The sequence below is a fragment of the Saimiri boliviensis genome, chromosome 2 (assembly GCF_048565385.1).
Source record: "Saimiri boliviensis isolate mSaiBol1 chromosome 2, mSaiBol1.pri, whole genome shotgun sequence".
Lineage (NCBI taxonomy): Eukaryota > Metazoa > Chordata > Mammalia > Primates > Cebidae > Saimiri > Saimiri boliviensis.
The window spans coordinates 174,138,082-174,152,590 of NC_133450.1; the positions used below are offsets into that span (position 1 = coordinate 174,138,082).

General features: G+C 43.8%; 1 protein-coding gene across 6 annotated transcripts in view; it reads right to left on the reverse strand.

The window, feature by feature from the left end:
• HACD4 (3-hydroxyacyl-CoA dehydratase 4) overlaps nt 1-7,377 on the reverse strand; it is a 35,214-nt gene extending 27,837 nt beyond the window's left edge. For 2 of the 6 annotated variants that reach the window (XM_010338721.3, XM_074394925.1), the window contains exons 1-3: nt 7,282-7,377; nt 4,407-4,510; nt 265-392 (exon numbers count right to left, since the gene is read on the reverse strand). In XM_010338721.3, the coding sequence (XP_010337023.1) occupies nt 265-392; nt 4,407-4,510; nt 7,282-7,319 (270 nt within the window). In that variant the 5' untranslated portion in view covers nt 7,320-7,377. Of the gene's footprint in view, nt 1-264; nt 393-4,406; nt 4,511-6,515; nt 6,686-7,025; nt 7,099-7,136; nt 7,196-7,281 lie in introns of those variants that run through there. The other 4 variants (XM_074394923.1, XM_074394924.1, XR_012516594.1 and 1 more) reach the window with 4 other exon arrangements.
• Nucleotides 7,378-14,509: the final 7,132 nt, after the last annotated feature.

A 14,509-nucleotide genomic window follows, 5' to 3' on the forward strand; every position in this document is an offset into this window, starting at 1 on the left:
TATGAAAGCTCCTTCCAGGAGAGGATCAACGCAGTGCGGCATGATCAGCAAGCCTCACTGCCCTGAATGTTTCCAACTGGTTATTCTAATCATGCAGTTTTAGGATAAGGCTGTCCTTCCATGAACTTACTTCTCCTTCTCAGTGACCTAAGACAAGGGTTGGATTTTTAACTGTCACAACGTCAAGAGAAGCTGTAAATAGAAAAAATGTAAATATGAAACAGATTCTATAATAATCGTAATAATAATGTGATTTAAACCTACCTGCAAAAACCTTGGGAGAAGATGGTTATACTCGATGCCAACATATATGTGCAGCAATTCCAGGAGCGAAATGGATTGGCAAAGTCGCATCACAAATCCAATAGCATAGAAAGTGTCAACCATTGAATCTGTCCAGTGGGTTAAAAATGCAGATATAGTAAGTAAAAACTAGATTATAACCCAAATGTATGCAGCACTTTGAAATCCAATAGAGATTTTTTTTTTTTTTTTTTTTTTTTTTTTTTTTTTTTGAGACGGAGTTTTGCTCTTGTTACCCAGGCTGGAGTGCAATGGCACGATCTTGGCTCACCGCAACCTCCGCCTCCTGGGTTCAAGCAATTCTCCTGCCTCAGCCTCCTGAGTAGCTGGGATTACAGGCATGTGCCACCATGCCCAGCTAATTTTTTGTATTTTTAGTAGAGACGGGGTTTCACCATGTTGACCAGGATGGTCTCGATCTCTCGACCTCGTGATCCACCCGCCTCGGCCTCCCAAAGTGCTGGGATTACAGGCTTGAGCCACCGCGCCCGGCCGAAATCCAATAGAGATTATTCACTTCCTTTTTCATTGTACATGTGAAAAATTCCTTAAGTAGGCTACTAAATTATTAATACAATGCAAATTTTAAAAAGCTTTTCATCATGTAGTATACTTTAATTGCTCCTGTTCCAAAAAGAATTAAAAACCTTGAGAAAGATTTCAGGGCTAAATCTGCATGCAGTAGTTACTACCCACTTTGAAGATTATAAAGCAAACCCACAAAAGCGTAACCTCCTGGAATCTAGACCACCCCAAGCGTAAATAGAAATGAGCTTGTTAAAGACTGCTGTGCTCACAGCTTCTCCACTGACAAGATGATAAAGATGAGAAAAAAATACGATTTCAGAGGTGGTTTATGGAAGTGATGCTGTTAATATCATGATATCAAAGAACATATGTATCTGGAATTTTGTTTCTCTACATATTTGGTTAGTGCTTTTCTGGGTTTTGTTAAACACTGGAACTTGGGCCTCCGAGCAAGACTCTTGGAGTTTGCATTACAGAGGGTTCAAATGAAACACTGTGCACTCAGAGGGAGCTGAAATGGGAGGAAAACAAATGTCGTCTACATAGCATAAATTTGTGGCTTCAAGTTTTAAAATGGAATCCTGCCATGTTTAGAAACTCTTAGAGAAGATTTTTCTCTCTTTACTGCCCAGTGATAATTCACACAGTAACTTATTGAGCACTAAGGATTTGTCTTCTCAGCAGCTCCACGGCATGGACGCTATTATCATCTCCATTTCAGAGATGGTTCCTGAAGCACACAGTCCATGCTCCTATCTACTGCCCTGAACTTGCTGCCAGAGTATTATGAATTACAGTTCTGCGAAGGAAGAAGTGCAGGTATAACACATTCAGGGTTTCAGGTTTCTGTTGAGCTACTTACATAATTTATACACTGATTCAGGAATTGTACTGAAGCCACACTTGTCTTCAGTTTGTCTCCTGAACGAATCTGTTGTGTTTATTTAATAAATAGCTTCTACAACTGTAACAGCAGGATAATAAGAAAGAAATGTGCCGGGCTGGGCAAGGTGGCTCATGCCTGTGAACCCAGCTCTTTGGGAGGTCGAGGCTGGTGGATCACCTGAGGTGAGGAGTTCAATACCAGCCTAGCCAATGCAGTGAAACCCCCTCTCTACTGAAAATACAAAAATTAGCTGGGCATAGTGGCAGGTGCCTGTAATCCCAGCTACTCGGGAAGCTTAGGCAGGAAAATCTCTTGAACCCATGAGATAGAGGCTGCAGTGAACCAAGATCACACCAATGCACTCCAGTCTGAGAGACAAGAGGGAAACCTGAGAGGGAGAGGAAAACTTGGGGGAGGGGGAGGTGGGGGGATAGAAAAAGAAAAAAGAGACAGAGACAGAGAGACAGAGAAAGACAGAGACAGAGACAGAGACAGAGACAGACAGAGACAGAGAGACGGAGAGAGACAGAGACAGAGAGAGACAGAGAGAGACAGAGACACACAGGGAGACACACACAGAGAGACACACAGACACACAGAGAGACACAGACACACAGACACAGAAACAGAGAGACAGAGACACACAGAGACACACACAGAGACACAGAGACACAGAGACACACACAGACACACACAGAGAGACACAGAGAGACACGGAGAGAGACAGACACGGAGAGAGACAGACACGGAGAGAGACAGACACGGAGAGAGACAGACACGGAGAGAGACAGACAGGGAGAGAGACAGACAGGGAGAGAGACAGACAGGGAGAGAGACAGACAGGGAGAGAGACAGACAGGGAGAGAGACAGACAGGGAGAGAGACAGACAGGGAGAGAGACAGGGAGACACACACAGAGAGACACAGAGACAGAGACACAGAGACACAGAGACAGAGACACAGAGACAGAGACACAAAGAGACACAGAGACAGAGACACAAAGAGACACAGAGAGACACAGAGACACAGAGACACAGACACAGACACAGAGAGACACAGAGAGACACAGAGAGATACAGAGAGACACAGACAGAGACAGAGAGACACACAGAGAGACAGAGACACACAGAGACACAGAGAGAGACAGAGAGACACAGAGACACACAAAGACACACACAGAGACACAGAGAGACAGGGAGAGAGACAGACGGAGACAGAGACAGACAGGGAGACAGAGACAGACAGGGAGACAGAGACGGAGGGAGAGACAGAGACGGAGGGAGAGACAGAGACGGAGGGAGAGACAGAGACGGAGGGAGAGACAGAGACGGAGGGAGAGACAGAGACGGAGGGAGAGACAGAGACGGAGGGAGGCACAGAGACGGAGGGAGGCACAGAGACGGAGGGAGGCACAGAGACGGAGGGAGGCACAGAGACGGAGGGAGGCACAGAGACGGAGGGAGACACAGAGGGAGGGAGACACAGAGGGAGGGAGACACAGAGGGAGAGAGACACAGAGGGAGAGAGACACAGAGGGAGAGAGACACAGAGGGAGAGAGACACAGAGGGAGAGAGACACAGAGGGAGAGAGACAGCAGATATACCACTAAGGCAACTTGTCTCACTGGAAAGGTAAGGCAGCATAGAGAGTTCATGGCTTGTGTTGCAAATGACATGTAATATGCCTGCACTGCCTCAGCAAACCTCAAAGGACTAGAAGTGATGGTTTTTAAATATATATATATAAAAGAAGTTTTCCCATCACCTGTGTTTTCCTCTGCTTGAAAACTCTCAACATTTGTAGCTGAAACTCAAGCCTCAGGTTGTATCTTTGGAGGTTCTTAACAAAGGCGAGAATTTATCTGTAGATTTTCTGTAAGCAGCAGCAACATAAAATAGCTTATGGGACCTTGCAAGTCAAGTAACTTCCTTATGATACGCACGTCTGAAATGATGAGCACAGCATGACTTTTCCCAGATACATTCTACACATTTGTTTTTAGCTGAAGCCAGCAGTTGCTCAGATTGTCAAGTCACTCAACAGTTGTAAACTGTGATGACACTTACTCATGTGCGGATGGAACATGAAGAGAATGTTATTTTGACAGTCATGTAGTCAACCAACAGTGACTTCACTTTTTAGGAAACTAGAGGAAGTTTATGACTTAAACCATTAATGTCAACTCCCATATAAGTGGTTGGCTATCTACTTAGTGCGGCATTTACATATTACTTCTTAAAGGGACCTAACAGAGGTGTGGGAAATGTAAAATTTGTATTTCACTTCCTAGTCGTCTCCAGTTACCTCAAACCCGGGGAACAATATAAACACTGGAAAAATTTGATTCATTCCTGATTTCTCTACATAAAACGTTATGCTGAGATTTCCTCAAAACACAAGAAATCTGCTGAGGTTTGGTGCAGAGTGGAAAAGGAACAATGAAATGGTATCACTCCAATGCCATCCGTCTCTGTTTTCAGGAAAACTGCCTACTCAGGGGGAAACCAAATCCCTGTCCTTTACTTATCTCACCTTCTCCCTTCTCCAAAAAGGTTTTGCAATAAATATGGTTGCTGAAAAATATAAATTTTAGAGAAGGGTATTAGGTGAGGTGTGTAGAAATGTAAGCAAGATGAGGTGAAAACAAGGATTAAAAGTTAAAAATCAAAAACTGTTTTGGAGTTTTACCTTTTCCAAATGAAAAGAATCTGACTGTCATATTTGTAAATATCCAAGAGTGGCCACAGAACTGGATTAAGTAATAGATGAAAAGATAGGCATTCTTCCTAGACCTATAAATACAGGAAAATACCATTAAACACTTATTTTATCATCATCCTTTCAGCACTATTCACATGTTCTTCAGTGTACTGGTCAACCTGAGCAAGCAAAAGGAAACTGTTCTGTATCAGTCTCTAATCTGGGTACCCCCAAGTACACATCAGATTTTTTGAAGGGAGCCATAACCTATACTACCTGCTAAAGTAAGTGCAGAAACCTCCTCAGTTATGATGAAGTTACGTCCTGGTAAACCCATCAACTAAAAATAGCATAAAATGAAAACGTCATAGGTTGAAAATGCATTTAATACACCTGATCTACAGAACATCACAGCTTAGCCTAGTTTAGCTTTAAGTTGCTCAGAACACCCACATTAGCTTACAGCTGGGCAGACTCATTTGGCAACACAGTGCAGAGTGCTGCTTGTTTACCTTCCTGATCATGTGGCCACCTGGGAGCTGCAGCCCCAGCATCATGAAAGGATCTCATACCTGCTCATCACTAGCCTGGGGAAAGGTGAAAATTTAAAATCTGAAGTACAGTTTCTAATGAATGTATATTATTTGCACACCATTACAAAGTTTAAAAAATTTTAAGTTGAACCATCGTGAATCATGAACCATCTATACAGTGAGTTTGCTTAAAATCCAATACAGTGCTTTTTCAAATTCTGCTTTCATCTTTGATAAAGTTCTAAACTTACTGCTCACCAAGGAATAAAAGAAACCACTGCAAAGGTGGCTTTGAATATTCTTTAAAAAAAAAAAATGCGCCGGGCGCGGTGGCTCAAGCCTGTAATCCCAGCACTTTGGGAGGCCGAGGCAGGTGGATCACGAGGTCAAGGGATCGAGACCATCCTGGTCAACATGGTGAAACCCCGTCTCTACTAAAAATACAAAAAATTAGCTGGGCATGGTGGCGTGTGCCTGTAATCCCAGCTACTCAGGAGGCTGAGGCAGGAGAATTGCCTGAACCCAGGAGGCGGAGGTTGCGGTGAGCCAAGATCGCGCCATTGCACTCCAGCCTGGGTAACAAGAGCGAAAACTCCGTCTCAAAAAAAAAAAAAAAAAAAAAATGCTGGATTCGGTGGCTCAAGCATGTAATCCCAGCACTCTGGGAGGCTAAGGAAGACTGGATCACTTGAGGCCAGAAGTTCAAGACCAGCCTGGCCAACATGGCAAAACCTGTATCTACCAAAAAAACAAACAAAACAAAACAAAAACCGAAAGCCAGATCCTGATGTGGCAGTGCATGCCTGTAATCCCAGTGACCCAGCTACTACGGAGGCTGAGGCAGGACAATCACTTGAACCTGGGAGGCAGAGGCTGCAGTGAGCGGAGGATAACGCCACTGAACTCCAGCCTGGGCAACAGAGTAAGACTCTGTCAAAAATAAATAAATAAAAATAAATAACAGCAACAAGCCGGGCGCGGTGGCTCAAGCCTGTAATCCCAGCACTTTGGGAGGCCGAGGCGGGTGGATCACGAGGTTGAGAGATCGAGACCATCCTGGACAACATGGTGAAACCCCGTCTCTACTAAAAATACAAAAAATTAGCTGGGCATGGTGGTGCGTGCCTGTAATCCCAGCTACTCAGGAGGCTGAGGCAGGAGAATTGCCTGAAGCCAGGAGGCGGAGGTTGCAGTGAGCCGAGATCGTGCCATTGCACTCCAGCCTGGGTAACAAGAGCGAAACTCCGTCTCAAAAAAAAAAAAAAAAAAAACCAGCAACAAAACCCATGTGTGCAGAGGGGTTGATGTGTCACTATGTGTCCCAGTAGCTCGGCTTGCTAAGTGCAGCACCTGAGACATAGTGTTGTAGTTCTGAAGTGGGGTAGGTAGGGATGGGAGCATTCCCAAATGCTGGGTAATTTAGTAACTGGACACACCTGAGTTTTGAACTAATCAGTGACTGGGGTTAGTATTAACATCTTGCCACTGCCTTCTATTAATACTTTGCAAAGGCAGATAGTTTCCTTCATCAGATACACATAGAAAGCGGTTTAGTTACTCACACCAGAAAAAGGAAGTCAAGCTGGGTTTAAAAATGTGTGCTGCTGGGAGATGACTAAGAGTAGACTGACATGGTTTGAGGGAGTTAGGAAGAGCACTGTTTGAAGTATTCTCTGGGACGGGAGGGCCCCTGCCAGTACGTTCGAGATTTACTCCTCCTTGGAGATGTGAAACCTCCGAGAAACAAGAAAAGTAAGCTGTGAAGTAGAATAAGTTTATTTGGGGACACTCCCCCCGCCCAACCCCATAAGACAGGAACTGCTAAAGGGTCTGGGAAGAGGAAACCCTCCTTCAGCCTGTATCAGAATCACCTGGCTTGGGGGTTAAACATACACTCCCAGGCCCTAACGCTATACGAATGAATCTGATCCCCCCGGAACTGGGCCCTGGGATCTATACATGTGATAGGTGTTTCCAGGGCTGCTAGATCTAAAAGTCACCCCGCAACTCTGCTTCTAAGAAAGTCAAGAGAAGGGCTCCGGGTGGGGGATGGAGGGACTGGCAGAGGGCTCACAAGGGCAGGGGTAGCCACGCGGCCTGTACTTCCCATTTCTTCATCTGTGAAATGGAGAAAGCAACAGAGCCTGCTTCCTAGGGTGGTCAAGAAACGTAAATTAGCAAATACCTGCACGAGATCCAACGGGTGCCTGGGCACTGTAGCGCAGCGCAGCGCGGGTCGGTAACGCCCCCCGCCCGCAGGAGAGGGGAGCCCCCGCCCCCAGGCCCTCCACCCGCGCCCACTCCCTTCGGGATTCGGCCGAGCGCCCTACCTGGGCTGCAGCCAGGCGGGCAGCGCCAAGGGCCCCATGGGCCGCCGCCGCCAGGGCTTCCAGCGCCGTCCGGGAAGGAGCACCCGCCGGGGAGGAGACAGGGGCGGCCCCGCGGCCGGGCGCGGAAGGGCGGGGCCTCGCCACACTCAGCAATTTACAAAAAGAAAAAGCCGGAGGACTTGCTTTGGGCAAGAGATGAAAGCGAAGTTCCTGAACTTTCTGCAGCACTGCTAGAGCACAGCAGGGCGCAAGGTTGGGAGGCGGCTCGCGTTCCCGGTGGGTTTACCAAGCCTTGGTTACAAGTTCCTAATCTTTGTGGGGAGAGCTCCTTGCAAGCCTTGTGGAAATTGACGCCTCTGGGCGATTTCCGGGTCTTTTGAACCCGCTGAAGCCCATCCCAAAGCATCCCGAGATGCGTGGATTCCAGGGTGGGCTCCGCTCAACGCTCACACCTGTGAGCCAGGTTCAGCCGCGAAGCTTATGCCGGGCGCGGTGGCTAATGCCTGTAATCCCAGCATTGCGGCAGGTGGAGGCTGGAGGATCGCTTGAGCCAAGGAGTTCGAGACCAGCCTGGGCATCGTAGCAAAACCGCGTCTCTACTAAAAGTACAAAAATCAGTTGGGCGTGGTCCCGGCGGCTGAGATGGGAAGATCGCTTGAGCCTAGGAGGTCGAGGCTGCAATGAGCCGAGATTGCAGGACTACACTCCAGCCTGGATGACAGAGCGAGATCCTGTCTCAAAAATAAATAAAATTAAAATGAAATTTGTAGCACACCTCCCCAACACTTTTTCAGCTAGGGGCCTGATTCCTCTTCGATCAGGCCTCCCTGCCCTCTAATCTCCCTTGGTTCCTCACTGGGGCCTGCAAATCTGTATTCACGTTGTGTTAATTTCCCTAGCCTATGCTCAGCACTGCTAAAACCTCTTCGTGATCTCTCAGGCTCATGGCATCACTGTTCCCGTACTCCGATGATCCACCTTCCTGCTTTGCTAGTAAGATCCAGCCCATCTTCCAGCTGCTCCGTCCGGAAAGGGAAACGTTAAAACAAAAACAGCCAAAAGGGCACTTGCAAATAAGTGGGGAAATGACACCTGGTTTTGGTGTTCGAAGGTAGCAGCACCATTTTTACCAAAAGGGAAGTTGAAGCTTTAAAAAAAATGTTAAGTCACTTGCCACAGGTCACACAACTGATAAAATGGCAGTATCAGAACTTGAAAGTTGGTGGAGTTTTTTCTTTGTTTCCCATTAGGCCCTGACTTCCTTCTTTCAGAGGCCATTCCGTTCACTATTCCTACCTCTCACGTCTACATTTCTCTGCACCTTCTCTCACACCCCACCCTCTGTCAGAGGTCAACCCCACCCTTGCATTTACTGGTCCCTTCTCAGACTCATTCCATCAGTAGTTAACCGTCGCCTCTTGCTTTGTCATCCCCTCCTTTGCATTGGCTTTCACTGCAGTTTAGAGACATTGACAAATCTCTTACCATGTAATTAAATATTTTTTTCTTTCTGTTTCTCTCTTAATGGAATCTTCTCATAACTCCCTGCCTGCCTTCTCCTATATTCAGGTGCTTCTTTCATTTCTTACGGTCTTCCTGTTCCATAGTACCTCACAGTTTGACTCTCCGGACACTGTGGTCCGTCAGGGGGCATGTTCATTTTTCCCGGAATCCCCATCTGTATCACCTAGCGGGATGATGCACCACAGTCCTTGCTTTTAGAGAATATTTGATCCAAAGGGTAAACTGGTGGCTAACCCATTATCAATGCTATCTCTGCTCAGATGAAGCAGCAAGAGAGAAAGTAAAGTCCCTGATGGCCTGGACTGGGGGAGGAGGGAGAAGGAGGAAAGCCTGCCTACAGGAATTGATCCCTTATCATCAAACACAGTGCCTACATCCACATCCTCATTGGCAGGTCTGCTGCATTTCACCAATTCCGCCTGTCTTCCATTTACTCCTGCAACGCTATGTATCCCCCATCTGTTGCCTTATGTCCTTTCTGGCTCTCTGGATGGGTCTTCTTCTCCTGCTGTACTTCCTCAAAAGTCTGCCCTTGGTCACCATCCATTTGCCACCATGTTATCCCTCAGCACAGACAACCACACATGACTGTATCTCCATGTGGACAACGTTTAAATATTATTTTCAGCCCTTTCCTCTTTTATGAATACAATCTCTGGCCTTTGAACAGCTTTTAGATATTTCCTCATGAAAGTCCTATTGTGTGGACTATCTTTTGAATTGTAAAGTCTTCCGATTCAACCCTATTTAAAATAAGCGTACTAGCTCCTTCCTAAATCATTATTTCCTACAAGAAAACCAGCAGTTTCTAGACACTTGATTTTAAAATTGGGGGGTCATGATTAAGCATCCCATCCAATCAAATTCGACTGATCTCATTCTTTCCAGATCTCCTAGTGATCACTAGTGTTCTGTGTCCATTCCTTATTGCCTAGTACCTGGGTGAGGACTAATTAGCCTCCCTCAAATCCATTCTTTACGTCATTACTCAGTTGAGTTTCCTGGAGCATCATGGGTTTTATCTTTCTGCTGCACAAAAAGAGGCCCTTTTAAGTTGCCAGATAACAAACAAGTTAACCAACCAACCAAAAAAAACAAAAACAAAAACCTTTTCAAATCAAGCAGTTAGCTGAATCTACGTTATTTTTCGGAAAGAGTACCCAGAGAGCTTAGGAGAGAATATTTTGGATGGAAAGTGAAATTCCCCCTTTCCCCTGGTCAGTTCCCAGTCCTGTCCAGGTCTCGCCAGCTTTCCCAGCCTCCCTGCCACCAATCCTTCTCCTCCTTCTACCCAGACTGCCGTAGATAAGAATGGCAAAAATATTTCTTAAAACCCACTTCTGATTTAGCTTTCCTCCTGGTCAAAATCCTGTTTTGACTCTCTGTTGCCTATTACAGTATATCTCTTCTTGCTTCCAAGCCTGTCACATGCTGATGTCTCCTACCATCCTATCTCCTAACCAAAAATCACAGCAACTTGCTGTTCCGTGACCACACCCGGCATTCTTCAGCCAATGTGCCTCTGTGAAAAATTTCCCCTCTATTTTGAGTTTCTATTCTACCTCCTCCCCTTATCACAGCCCAGTATTTACCTGTTAAAATTATATTCATTCTTTAAAAGCCTTCTCAGAAGTTCCCTCTGGGAGCCACGTAGGCTAACCAATGTCTATAATGGCATTTATCTTAGGGTATTGTTGTCAAGGTACTTGACTATTCAAATTAGATTACAGATTCTCAGAGGCATCTCTCTCTCACTAACAGAATTTGACAACTTTTAACCTTTAAAGTTTCTTTTTCTAAAAGCATACAGTTTAATATTAGAAAGATTAAATAAGAAAATGTATAGATGAAAATGGATAAAAGCTCCTAGTCCAGTGCTTGGCATAGTAGGTATCCATAAATATGTTGGATGAATGAATTAAATACAGTACAAATTTTTTGTTCCCCAAATTTTAACTAAAACAAAACATTATCTTATAGTTACATTACTGAAATATGTATATTCAACTTTCAGTTATCCACTGGTACAGAAGAAGTTGAAGGCCAAGATAGTTCAAATAACTGAATTAACATATGCTTATCTTTGGATGAAACTTTAAAATTATTTATCATATCAATTTTGTTTTCTTGGACAAATGCTTAAATTTGTTTTCATCCCAAAGAGCCCCAGGTGGGAGGCTAAAGCCTTGAAATATATTTCATGGCAGTAACAGACTGGCTACAAAGAAATGCTTTTTATTTTCATCACCTTGACTTTTCAGAGGTCACTCCTCTCCCTACTATAAAAATTTTCAAAGAAAACACAGGATAAAACTCTTTGTGACCTTGGGTTAGGCAGAGATTTCCTAGATATTTCATAGATACTTCTTAGAAACCTTCTTAGGTAGCCACACAAACATTTTTTGGCTACTTATGGTTTTCAAAAGATATTTTTAATTGAGTGAAAAGCTATAGACAAGAAGAAAATATTTAAAAATCACATAATAAAGGACTTGTATGCAAATATATACAGAACTCTTAAAACTCAATAATTGGAAAACAGTAAGCCCAATAAAAAATGGCAAAAGATTAGAAAACACACCTGACCAAGTAAGAGACAAAGAAAGAGCATAAAAGTATGGTCAAAATAATTAGTAATTATGGAAATACAAAGAAAAACACAAAGAGATACTGCTGCATACTGATGAGGATGGCTAAAATGAAAAAGATTTTACCACCACCACAAGTGTTAGTGAAGATGTGCTACAATGTAGATTCTCATATACAGCTTTATTTTTAATAGGCAAAAACTGAAAACAACCCAAATTTTTAGAAATAGATGAATGGATAAACAAATTATGGCATAACCGTACAATGAAATCCAACTCAGCAATAAAAAGAAATGAACTACTGATACAAGCAATAACATGGATGAAATTCAAAATAATCATACTGAATGTCAGAAGCCAGAAAAAAAAGAATATGTATTGTATGATTCTACTTATTTAAGGCTCTAGAAAATGGAAACTAACATTCAGTGACAGAAGGCAGATAAATGGCTGCCTGAGCATGGACAGTGAAGAGGAGTGAAAGAAGGGAGGGATTCCAAAGGAGCATGAGGGGCACGGTTTTTCAGGTGTAGATCTATGTTAAAACTTATCAATTTAAATTGATGCAGTTTATTATATGTTAGTTACACCTCAATAGAGCTGTTAATACACTAACACATTAATGTTTAACATACTAATATTTATAAAGAGAAATGTAGGGTTTTCTTGTTTTGAATAACTTTAATTCTGCTTATAATACAACATCCTATTGATTATCAAGAGAAAAGAAAACAATACAAAACAAAATGTGTCAATAAAAAGAAAACATCCTCCAGGGCAGAGTCTTTGATTTACTGCCCTTCTCCCCAAGGCACCATGGCATGTGGCATTTACACAACCTGTAGCTGGTGAAGACAGGGTCCCAGACCTGTACACTGGATTGTTTTTTAGTTCCTTGATAGCTTCTTGAGGGGCTTGGTTGCACTGGTTTCTGTACAGTAGATTGTTCTCAATCTACTGTACAGACTGATAGAAAGCTAGTCCCACCTGCTACCAATTAAAGACCCTCCATCACCTCCTGTCTTGTCTCCTTCCCTGGACAGTCTTCTTTGCCATCCCCCAGCCTGTTAGTTCTTCATTCTCTCTGCATCTCCTCATTCCCCTGGCAGTTCATTTGGAAACTTCTGTGCAGGTCCTGCCCTGTCTCTCCCACACTGTGTTGGACATGATGCTGCCCTGAATTTGGTGCTACCCTAAGAGCTCACAGGTTTCTCTGCATCTGCCTGAGAAAGGACACTAAAACTATGGCATGTGATTCTTCCACCTGGCCTAGGATATTTCCATGACCACATCCCTGTCTTTGCAGCAGGGCTGGGGCTGGATGAGGCTGAGCAAGGCACCTAGGATACAGACTTTGAGGAGGAGCTTCCCTTCAACCCTGAAATACTGAGAGGGAGTGCCTGCTTCAAGTTTGCAACTTAGGCATCTCCTATGCTCACTAAGTCCTTGACCTAATTTGTGGTTTGGTTTAGGCCTGGGGTAGGGATTGAAGAGAGAGAAATGGGGCTTTGCTATGTAGATATTTCCATTCTATGTGCTTTTTAAAAAATCTACTGTTGAGGAACAGTTACCCTCCCCCATGGCTCCCTTGTGGAGGCTACTTTGTAATTAGTGGTAGGCGGGTAACAGCTGCCTACCTGATGTATTTTTAAGTTATAAGTAAATATAGAACACCTGTGTATTAATGAGACTTTCCTGTCTAAGAACAAATAAACCCGTGGATGAAAGCCTACTCGGGGCCTTCTTCCCCGTGGTCAAACATGCATAGCTTCCCAAGTGTGGAGAAAAACTTTGATAGTAATATCCACAATTTTCTTGGAATAGGATTCTTTACTGTCCCCAAGACATCATTATGGGATTGCCTGGCAGTATTCTCAATAGTAGCTGTTTAAACAACATTAAACCCCAGTTTATGAGTAGCTGCTCCTCACCTAGTATCGTGCTGCGTGGGGATGGGGATGCAAAGGTCCCTGTACTCAGAAAGCTGGAAGGGTGATAAGGAGGCACACATACAGTCAGTATAGGTATGGCAAATGCGAAGCCTGAAATGCACATGAGAACCCAAGAGGAAGAAGGAGATAGGATAGTGGACAGCAGTGGAGCACTGAGGGCTTAAAAGCAGGAAGTGGTTAACAACCGGCAGAAAAGCCAGGAAGATGAGGTCTGCAAAGCATGTCATGCTTGCTGTAAATGGAAAGAGAGAGAAAAGGCAACAGCTGGAGCAGAAGGCACAGATAAGGAAAAGAGCCTTTAGTTGCAACGTAACCTGCCTTGAGGATGATAGATTCAATTGCTTTAACATGAAGATCTTCCCCTATGGCTGACAGCTGCCATGGAAAATGCAATGGTGATGGATGGGTATCTGAACAGCTTCAGATGTAATTAAGTTGCAGGGGGAAACATCCTCTGGAACACGGAGTGGAATTTTAGATTAGTGTAAAGACAAGCCAAATGTTCCGTTTGGTTGATACTGCCTTCTAGAGTTCTGAAGCAAATTTTAATTCGGCATTTGTAAAACAGTACATATGTGAAAGCACTGTTCAATCATTTGAGTAGGCCTGAGTTAAAATACTAGCTTTACCACTTGCAGTGCTAGTGCTGGATAACTCACTTAAATTATCTGTGTTCCAGTTTCCTCATCTGTAAAATGGAAATAATAAATAGTACTCCCATGGCAGCTTTGCTGGAGGAGCAAATTAGTTAATTCACATAAAGTATTCAGAATAGTGACTAGCAAGGGTCAACCCTCAATTCAGCTATCATTGGCATTATAATTATTACCATCGTTTGCTTTCATCTTGATCAGTTTCTGTCAAAGTCAGGCGGTTTATTTACCTCATTTTACAAATTAAGCAAATTGGCTTCACATGAGTAAATGATTTTCTTTGCGCCCTATGCCAAGCCAGAATTACAGCAAAATTTTCAAACTTTCACTCATACACAGCCTAGTCTCTGTTCAATATGAACAAACCTTTACATGAAGGGATTACAATTGCAAAGCAGTCTAATTATTTTTACATAAGAACTGAAGCAATACAAAAATTAGGCTCAGGTACATTTAATCATATCTGCACTGGATCACAGGGTCTACAAAAGTTAAAACAAATTAATTGTAT